This window comes from Ipomoea triloba, chromosome 15, assembly GCF_003576645.1.
Source record: "Ipomoea triloba cultivar NCNSP0323 chromosome 15, ASM357664v1".
Lineage (NCBI taxonomy): Eukaryota > Viridiplantae > Streptophyta > Magnoliopsida > Solanales > Convolvulaceae > Ipomoea > Ipomoea triloba.
In genome coordinates this window covers 18,480,872-18,491,743 of record NC_044930.1, presented here as the reverse complement: position 1 = coordinate 18,491,743, position 10,872 = coordinate 18,480,872, and the positions used below count along the sequence as shown (strand labels likewise).

General features: G+C 31.8%; 1 protein-coding gene across 1 annotated transcript; it reads right to left on the bottom strand.

The window, feature by feature from the left end:
• Window positions 1-1,543: 1,543 nt before the first annotated feature.
• On the bottom strand, window positions 1,544-2,299 carry LOC116005804. The gene is made up of 2 exons (XM_031246042.1): window positions 1,900-2,299; window positions 1,544-1,833 (listed from the first exon to the last, which is right to left on the bottom strand). Exons 1-2 carry the CDS (start codon window positions 2,297-2,299, stop codon window positions 1,544-1,546), a joined length of 690 nt encoding a protein of 229 aa, XP_031101902.1.
• Between the last annotated feature and the right edge of the window lie 8,573 nt (window positions 2,300-10,872).

The following is a 10,872-nucleotide window of genomic DNA, read 5'->3' as shown; positions in this document are numbered from 1 at the left end:
TGCCCAAATTTCAGCACTTTCGCCGCGGCGAGAATTAGGCTCGCCGCGACGAGAAAATTGCCCAGGCACAATAATTCTGCAGTCTAAAATTCCAATTTTGCCCCTGCCTTTGCCCAACTATAAATACCCCTCATTTCTCCATTCTTCAACATCCAATTTTCAGATTAGATTAGTCCCTTCCCCTCTTCTCTTTTCCTTTTCTTCTCCTTAAAAATGTAGACCTCCAAGTGAGGCTTGTTTAGTAGTGTAGGAGTAGAATAGGATTTTATTTTGTAATAAGAAGAGGGATGATACAAGGTTATGAGCTTCAACCGATGGATCGAGGGGAATTTATTCCCTTTCTTTCCTTAATTTACCTTGAGCTAACCTTGTATCAAAATGCTTGTTCTTAAATTTATTTATATTTGGATTATGGATCGTGTTTATGTCTAGATTGTTGTTTATTCTTCAATTATTATGAATTGTTAGTTTAGCTTCTATGAATTGCAATTTGGTTGTAGCTTTTAGGTACACGCAAATACCCGGAGTATTCCGGGGTTATCGATCCACAGGGAATGGTTGGTCAAGCACTAACTCACTTGGAGGACAACAATCTAGACATAAACAACTCATAATAATTGAAGCTAAACTAACAATTCATAATAATTGAAGAATAAACAACAATCTAGACATAAACACGATCCATAATCCAAATATAAATAAATTTAAGAACAAGCATTTTGATACAAGGTTAGCTCAAGGTAAATTAAGGAAAGAAAGGGAATAAATTCCCCTCGATCCATCGGTTGAAGCTCATAACCTTGTATCATCCCTCTTCTTATTACAAAATAAAATCCTATTCTACTCCTACACTACTAAACAAGCCTCACTTGGAGGTCTACATTTTTAAGGAGAAGAAAAGGAAAAGAGAAGAGGGGAAGGGACTAATCTAATCTGAAAATTGGATGTTGAAGAATGGAGAAATGAGGGGTATTTATAGTTGGGCAAAGGCAGGGGCAAAATTGGAATTTTAGACTGCAGAATTATTGTGCCTGGGCAATTTTCTCGTCGCGGCGAGCCTAATTCTCGCCGCGGCGAAAGTGCTGAAATTTGGGCAGTGTGTAAATTGACAATAGGCGTCTGTTTCAGGACGCAGACAGACGCCTATTGTCCTCCAGAAATTCTGCACTTTCTTTTTGCTTTTGGCCCAAATATGCTCCATGTTTCCTTCCATGATTTCATGCCTTTTGTCTTCCACTTTTTACTTTCCACCAAGTTGTTTTGTCATCTTCCCTTTTGTCCACATGCTCATCACACTATTACCACTTTGCATATTTTTTGTCTTCAAAGAATTCCATCCTCACGCCACTTTGCCTAATTAACAATAAGATTAGGATTAAATCATCTAATTAACAACAATTATGACACAAAGTTCCTAATATTAATATTATGTTCAATTATATATGATTTTCATCAATTATGATCCATTATGAACATAATATTAATATTAAGTGGTAAATATAGATTTAAATATGGGATAAATATATGATCAAATATGCACTTATCATAGCCCCGCCGTCGGAGTTCCACGTCGATTGCCAGCCAAGAGTTCCGCATTGTAAGGTTTCACACCTGGGCTCACATCTTTCGAGCAAAATTTTTCAGCGTGACCAAGAACACCACACACGAAGCAGGAAGTAGGGAGGAGTTCATATTTGAAATCTACTGTAAACCACTCACCAGAATCTTTCTTCAAACGGATACCCTTTTTCAAAGGTTTCAGAACATCAACAGCAATCTTGATACGGAAGAATTGTCTAATTGAGTAATCAAAATTCCTTTCGTCAGTTTTCACTAGCACACCAATGAAATTTCCAATAGGTTACAGCACAGACTCGGAACGGAAGCCCGCCGGTAAACCATGAAGTTGAACCCAGAATTCCGCCAAGTTTAGGGAGACATCTTCTGGATCCTCCCTCAATGTAATACGCTTCAATATCAAAACACTTTGTTCATAAGACCAAGGCTCGTCATCTATAATTCTCTGAACATCCTTCTCAAGAAAGAATCGAAACAAGTAGCGGTGAGGCTGCAATTCTCGAACATTCATCCCCCGTGTCGGCCTCCAAACAGTCGCCATAGTGTCGCGGAAAAAAGCAAATCGAGTGGATTTATCAGTTACTAACCTTCCCATGACATAGAACTCATCAGCCACCTCCTCAGCATCGACATGCAGTCGCTCGTGATGTTGGTTCTCCTCTCCCTCCTCCAGATCAGCGAACGTGAGGTTGGCGAGGGCATCATCGACGGAGGTCGCCATGCAGATTGACAAACAGGCAGAAGAACTCAGCAAAAAAAAAAACGAACAAAAGGTAGAAAGCAGAGAAACACGCCAAAAACCTAGCGCGAGGAAGACGGCTCGCCAAACCCTAGCGAGAGAAAAAATTTCGTAGTTAAGTATTCTTTTCAAACACCTTAATCTCTTTCACTCTGCATATATAATGTCTATATATTATTATTATCATTGAAGAAGATAAGAAAATATACGGTGAATGTATGTACATGGCAACAATAGTTGGAAAAGATAACAGAAGTTATTATAGTAATAGTATTTTTGATCAAAATATTATATAGTATAACTATTATTTTAAATAATGTATAAAAGAAAGTAAAGGAAAAAGCATTCATAAATTTCATTCACACTTATTAATTTTTAGATTATGTTACAAAATTGTTGCTCGGTAGTATATATGTATGGTTTGAAAGAATTCATGCTATTTTGAGTATTTTCTACCATAAGGTAACATTTTCTAAATCTATTCAAAAATTTAACAAGAAATTAAATAGGTCCAAATCATTTGTTTTCATTTGTAATTATTGATTTCCTCAACCAGTAAACTGGATATTATACACCAAAACTAATCATATTTGTCTCAAATTAAATTCTTAAGAGTGGTAAAATACTTTTTTTTATCTATGTTAAGGTAGTGTTAGGTTAATCCCAAGATTTGAACGTTAGACCTCTTTTTATGTTTGAAAGAGATCCCATCCAATCATTGAATTTGTTGAAGGAATAATTATTTCTAATCTTAAAATCAAACTCAATATTTAATTCTTCTTTTAATTAATTTTATAATTCAAAGACCAAAGAAGATTATTTATATACTATAAGATATCCAGACTAGGTCTTGACTATGGATTGACTTTATTATTATTTTTTATTATATTCTTTGTATAATTGTATACCTTTATTTGCAAACATTCCTATATTCCCATGGCATTTGTCATGTTGGGAAAGTGCAAATGCTTCTCAACTAAACCACGAAGAAGCTAAGGATTTTTCTAAAATAGTTTAGTAGAAGCATTTTGGGTTATCTAACCTCACGAAAAAGTTTAAGCATTTGATAACATATATACATCAACAACTATGTTCCAGTGTTTCTCTTGTTTGATAGCATAGCTTTTGTTGTTATCATTAACTTGGGAATGTTAGCAGTAACGTAACCAAGGTTTCCTGCAACAAGGGTTGAGCTATTACTAGTTGTAGAAATTAGATGGTTATTTTTCATCAGTTGCTTCTTGTTTCCTAGTTTAATTTTTTCTAAATTTCTTAAATGTTATTGGAGTTTTTAGACGAGGAAAGACTACTCCGATTCAAATAAAGGCATGCCATCAATTTCAAAGAAGATTCATGGATGTAGTAATTATATTTATAGATTGTCAAGTAAGAAGATGATCCATAGCAAGAGTCAAACTGGGATTATTTTAAACTACTTACGCGGTGTTTGGTTGGAGGGAAGGAATTAGGCGAGAAAAAAATTGTAATTCTATGGGAAAAGAATAATGCGAGAATAAAGTGAGATTTAAATTCCAGTGTTTGGTTCGCAGGAATAAAATTACAATGGATTTCAATTTCAATGTTTGTTATACATGGGAATTGAGAAAGAATAACTAGTATAAAGTCCAAAATGCACATTGTTGTTGTTGTTATTGTTATTATTATTATTATTATTACTAGTTCTTTCACGCGCGTTGCGCGAATGGGATAATGCCCAATATTTATTTTTAAATAAGTATTTCAAAGTATATCAATACAAGATTATATAGGAGATGTTCATGCATATGTAATTGAATGTTGAATTTATTTATTTAAATCGGTAATTCAAAGTATATGAATGCAAGATAATATATGAGAGATTGATTATAATTGTCGCTAAAATAAACGTTTACAATTTTGTAAAAATGATACTCAAAATACATAGTCTAAAAATGATAGTATAAATAAATACTACTTTTGGTAATAAAAATTTATACATTTTAAATCATATTAATAAAGAAATACGATTTACCTTTAAAGTGAACAACTGTAATGTAGTCCAAAAATATTACGGGGTACTTTCTCGCTTCAATTTATTAGGTTATTTGAATGCCTTTTTTTTTTCAACAAATCCTCCCTAAATAATTAATATGATTGGTTTTTGAATTATTTTTTTTTTAAAAAAATTCTATGTTATTAATAGAATACTTGGTAAATAAATATAAAACATTATTTTGTATTATAACATTGATACAAAATATTTAATTACAAGATAGTGTAAAAAGAAAACAATGAATAATGTAGTGAATATAATTAATTAATAAATTTGAAGGTAATGAATTTTTGCATTGTAGAAAATAAAGACAATATAACTAATGAAATTATATCTCTTTTTAAATTTTTTTGATAATGAATAATTTTTATGGTAGAAAATAAAGACTATATAACTAATGAAATTATTTCTCTTTTTAAATTTTTGATAATGAATAATTTTTATTGTAGAAAATAAAGACAATATAACTAATTAAATTATATCTCTTTTTTAATTTTTTGATAATGAATATTTTTTTTGAATAAAGGAAGACCTTTCTTATAGAAATTAATGGGTAAGTTAAAAGTTAACAGAATATATATTCCGTTTCTAAAGTTAAAAGTTAACGAAATGTGGAGTTATTTAAGGGAATAAAATAATATAATAGAGGGTAAAGAAGGAAAATCATAAAAGATTACTAAAATCAAAATAATATGAACCATTCATTTAAATAAATAATTACACCAACATTTTCTTTCTTCTTGTTAGAACCCTCACTTTATTGGCTCTTATTAAGATTGTAGATGTAGATGTAGATGTAGATGTAGATTATTATTATTATTATTATTATTATTATTATTATTATTATTATTATTATTATTTATAATTGACAATTTAATTCATAAATTATTAGAGTTATTGCATATAAAGAATGCAAATTTTGAAGAATTCTGCATCTAAATAATTCATAAGAACATACACGAAAGTTGCTGTGTATAAACAATGCATATAAAGAATGCAAATTTTGAATAGTTTCATATAAAGATTTAAATGAACATACACAAAGAAAAGTCGAATAATAATATATAAACGCTATAATTTAGAAGGGAATGTCAGACATCAATTTTAAGTTAAAAAAGGGAGGGGTAATTTTGTCTTAGAATTATCTTTTTGTCTTCCTAAAATCCATGGAATTAAAATCATAGGGGACCATGGGATTCTAATTCCATGAAAATGAAGGAATTGTAATTCCACAGGAATTGCAATTCCCTCCAACCAAACGAAAGAATTCAGTTACATTTGGAATTAGGTGAGAATTAAGTAGGAATAAAATTATAATTACCTCTAACCAAACGCCATGTTAGTGTTATTTATTTACCTACCATGCCAATTCAACGAACTCGCATCGCCGGCTACATTTTATTTATCCCAATGAATTATTTGCATTTGGTTTTATATTAATATATATATATATATATTTATTTATTTATTTATTTATTTATTTATTTATATATTTATTTATTTGCTCACAAGTTTCAAAAGTGTAGTGAGTCAAAATCTTTGATAACTATTAATCATCGATCCCCCACTATACACATATATAGTAAGGGTTTAGGTGCGAGTATATCTCTTCGTGCGGTTACGCACTTTAGACATTAAAACGACGCTTCTTAAGTACACAAACTATGTACCTTAAGCACACAAACAAAGCACCTTTAAGAATACAAATCACACACCTAAAGTTTTTAAATGGTGCACCTTCAGTACACAAACCATGCACCTTAAGCATACAAATAAAGCACCTTAGAAACACAAATCACGCACCTTAGGAACCTTACAAATCAAACACACAAACAAAGCACCTTAGGACACAAACCACGCACCTAAAGTTTTAAAATGGGTGCACCTTTAAGGGCGTTTGGTTCAAGTTATATAAGATTCTTCAAGTTGTGTAACATAACCTTCAGATGAAGTTTTGTTTTTAGCTATTGGAAGGGAATGTGAGATACACCCCAATTTTTCTGTTACAATGTAGTATCTGTTCATAACTACTTTCTCAACCAAATGAAGCACAAAGAGCCAATATCGCTTCCACTGAGGCTCGAACCCACCCCTTCTCATGTAGGGGTGTAACCGGGTGCCACTAGACCATTCCCACCAATCTAACATTCCGTGAACCAAACGCCCCCTTAAGTTTTAACACTGACACACCTTAAGCCTATAAATCGCACACCTTAAAGAAGGAAAGCAACATACCTTAAGAAGGAAAACGACACACCTAAAGTTTTAGGTTGACGCACCTTAAGTTTCAACGTTGACGCACCTTAAACACACAAACCACGCCTCTTAAGAAGGAAAACTACGCACATAAGCAACCGCACAACCGCACCTGAGAAGGTCAACCGCACAAGAACCCATATATATATATATATATATATATATATATATATATATATATATATATATATTCAATTTCATATTTAAAACTTAGGAATAATTTAAATCTACCCTTTTGAAGCAATATAACGAAATCGAATCTCTTCGCCAGGCCATTTAAAAATTAAAATTAAAAGGATAAAACACCATACAATGATATAAGTAATATATATCTTCTTGCAGACTGATTAAAAAGGAGTGGGATTAAGAGGTGAGGTTATTATTTTGAAGCCCTAATGGAATGGAATAAGAGCACCAAACATGCACCGTAGTGTCAAACATTAAAATGAATAAAAGTATAGCTAGGTAGTACTAAAATGTTTTGGCATGGGTAGCTATAATCCCTTGTTGAAAAGAATTTGGAGTGTAGAGATAAGAATTGATGAATTATGTATGTGCGGAATGAAATGCAGTAGGTAGTGATATGGACATGTTCAGCAGTCATCTTCAATTCCTACCCTTGATTCTTGTCATCTTCTTTAATTCCATTCTTCTTCCTTCAGTATTTGACTATTTGGTTTAGATTCTTATTTTCTCTCTACTTTTTCTGCTTTCGAAAACTTTAAACTCAAGGGAATAATATAGTTGATTTATGTTTGATTATTTCAAACATGATAATATTTGAGGTGTTGTGAAGAGAAATATTATTTTAAGTTTAGAGGAAATTTTATTAAGAATAGTTATTAATATTTAGAAAATGAGGAGATTGAGAAAAATTTCATGGATTAACTTTGCTCCCAAAAGGTTGAATCTCCAACCTCAAGGGTCCCACGCTCCGGCCTCCGGCCCGAAAAAGTATTTGGGAGGAGGTAACTGGGAGGACGTAAATCATAGTAACTCAACATAACACAAATGCTAGACTTTTGCTTACTGCGCACAAAGAGCCCCTTACTTTGAGAGGCTGTCCCACACCGCCGCGGGTGTGACCCGATCTCTGGTCTTTGCTCACTTTTTCTAAGATTTTGAGGAGAGAGAAGAACCTCCACGATTTACTTTACGAAGAATTAAAGCCTAAAATCAGAAGTGAATAGTTTAAACCACAGGGTAAAGATCGAAAAGTTAGAAGAGTTAATTCACTCTTTGGCTCATGCAAAAGAATTCTGCGTCTTACGGACGGAATGTGCGTGTGTGTATATATATATACAAAATGACCACTTAAATATTTTCCAACCATAGCATAAAATGATATTTAAGTGGTCATTTTGTTGTACAAATATATGTGGGGTCCAGTTTTAGTTTAGATGTGGTCAAAGTAGACTCGGGTTCTTCGTAGTAAGAGGAAGAAATTTAATATATTGCACGCTCAAAACGGATAATGGGTGAATAAGAAATTAATTCTTGTTATATACTCATTTGAATTGGAAATGAACGTGGAAAGATTTTGTAAAAACACTTATTCACATTGGTTTGGGAAGTGAGTTTGCACCACTATATATAGAAGAGCCTTTTATACACATGTTGAAAGGCTCTTTTTCGTGCAGAGGGATTGCAAATCAAATTCTAAAATGAGCCTAAAAATGTCATTTCTACTCTCAATTTTACACTCATAAAAGTATGAGAGATGAAAGGTTAATTACTCACTGTCATACACTTGAGAATATATCTTTAGATAGAATTCGATTTCTGTACATCTTTTTGTATCTCATAGGTTTTAATCGTGTATCTCTTTTTCTGGTAAAGGGAGATTAAAGACTAATATATATAGGAAAATAAGTACACGCCTAAATATGTGAAATGATCCAATTTCTGTATCGTTATTTTATTATTATAGTTTGTATTTTTTGTTGTGTCTCAAAAATAGTGCAAAATACAAGCAATTTTTCGAACATAAAATTCTCCCGCGTCCTAATCGGACAAGGGGTGATTGAAAATACTGGCTGAATGGAATAACGAATGCTTTAGCGTTAAACCCTCCGTCCCGTAAGAAAACCTGGCTTCAGTATTTGACTATTTGGTTTATATTCTTATTTTCTTTCTACTTTTTCTGCTTTCAAAAACTTTAAACTCAAGGGAATAATATAGTTGATTTATGTTTGATTATTTCAAACAAATAATATTTGAGGTGTTGTGAAGATAAATATCATTTTAAGTTAAGAGGAACTTTTATTAAGAGTAGTTATTAATATTTAGAAAATGAGGATATTGAGAAAAATCTCATGGATTAACTTTGCTCCCAAAAAGTTGAATCCCTAATTTCAAGGTCCCCATGCTCCGACTCGAAAAAGCATCTGAGAGGATGTAACTAGGAGGACGTAAATCATAGTTACTCAACCTAACACAAATACTAGACATTTGCTTACTGCGCATAAAGAGTCTCCTTACTTTGAGAGGTTGCCCACACTGCCGTGGGTGAGATCCGATCTCTGGTCTTTGCTCACTTTTTCTAAGATTTGAGGAGAGAATAGAACCTCCACGATTTACGTACTTTAGGAAGAATTAAAACCTAAAATAAGAAGTGAATAGTTTAAACCACAGGGTAAAGACCGAAAAGTTTGAAGAGTTAATTCACTCTTTGGATCATGCAAAAGAATTCTGTATCATACGGACGGAATATGTGTGTGTATATATATATATATATATATATATATAGAATATTTAGCATAAAATGATATTTAAGTGATTATTTTGTTGTACACATATATGTGGGGTACAGTTTTAATTTAGATGGGGTCAAAGTAGACTCTGGTGGTTCTTCGTAGTTAGACGAAGAAATTGATATATTGTACGCTCAAAACGGATAATGGGTGAATGAGAAATTGATTCTTAATATATAGTCATTTGAATTGGAAATGAACGTGAAAAGGCTTTGTAAAAGCACTTACCCACATTGGTTTGGGAAGTGGGTTTGCACCACTATATATAGAAGAGCCTTTTATAGACATGTTGAAAGGCTCTTTTTCGCGCAGAGGGGGTGCAAATTATATATACCCTTGAGAATATATCTTTAGATAGAATTCGATTTTTGTATATCTTTTTGTATCTCATAGCTAGGTCTTAATCGTGTATCTCTTTTTCTGGTAAAGAGAGATTAAAGACTTATATATATAGGAAAATAAGTACACGCCTAAATATGTGAAATGATCCAATTTCGATATCGTTATTTTATTATTATATTTTGTATTTTTTGTTGTATCTCAAAAATAATACAAATTACAAGCAATTTTTGGAACATAAAATTCTTCGGCGTCCTAATCGCAAAAGGGGCGATTGAAAACTCTGGCTGAATGGAATAACTAATGCTTTAGCGTTAAACCCTCCGTCCCGTAAGAAAACCTGGCTTCTGATGTTAATATATTGGTAAGTAAATGAAGGATAAGTGTTGATATAAGAAAGACGTAGCTTGGAAGATATGCACTTAATATAGCCTAAATTATTGTGGAGGGAAACATTACCACCAGTTCTTTGCTTTGAAGTATGAATCACTACTAGAATATTTTTGGGATTATATTATCATAACGCTAAACTCTATATATATATATATATATATATATATACTAGTTTTATACGCGCATTGCGCGAATGTGTTAATGCCCAATGTTTATATTTAAATAAATATTGAAAGTATATCAATGCAAGATTATATAGGAGAAGTTTATAATGGATAATTGAATGTTGAATTTTTTTTATTTAAATATCTAACTCAAAGTATATGAATCCAAGATAATATAGAAAATTCATTATAATTATTACTAAAATAAATGTTTGCAACCTTGTAAAGTTTTTAGTCTAAATAAATACTACTTTTAATTTGAATTTTTCTAAGTATTCTTAATTCTCTTTTGAGTAACATTGCCATTGTCTTCATCTTTACTATTTGTTCTCTTCCTTTTTGTTGGTAGTGTGTCACTTGCAATTCAGTTATTGTTGGTAGCATAGATGACAACGTCATGCAATGAGATTATGATATAGGAGCTATGGACTTTCCTTTAGGTGTTTTACTTGGGGTTTATTTGGTTTAACCATTACTTTTGAATGAGTTATTGTGGATAAAGAAATCCCTAGTTTAAGAAAAAAGATTAAATTAATTAATAAAAATTTAAAAATTTAAAATATTATGTATTCTAAAGATATTAAAAGGTAGTTTATCGCTTCAATTTGCTGGGTAATG

Excerpts from the sequence above, each read along its gene's own strand:
- LOC116005804 (XM_031246042.1), bottom strand. The coding sequence starts at position 2,299 with ATGGCGACCTCCGTCGATGATGCCCTCGCCAACCTCACGTTCGCTGAT. Across the intron at positions 1,834-1,899 it reads ATTCTGGGTTCAACTTCATG|TGAAAACTGACGAAAGGAAT; the intron begins GTTTACCGGCGG and ends TTGGTGTGCTAG.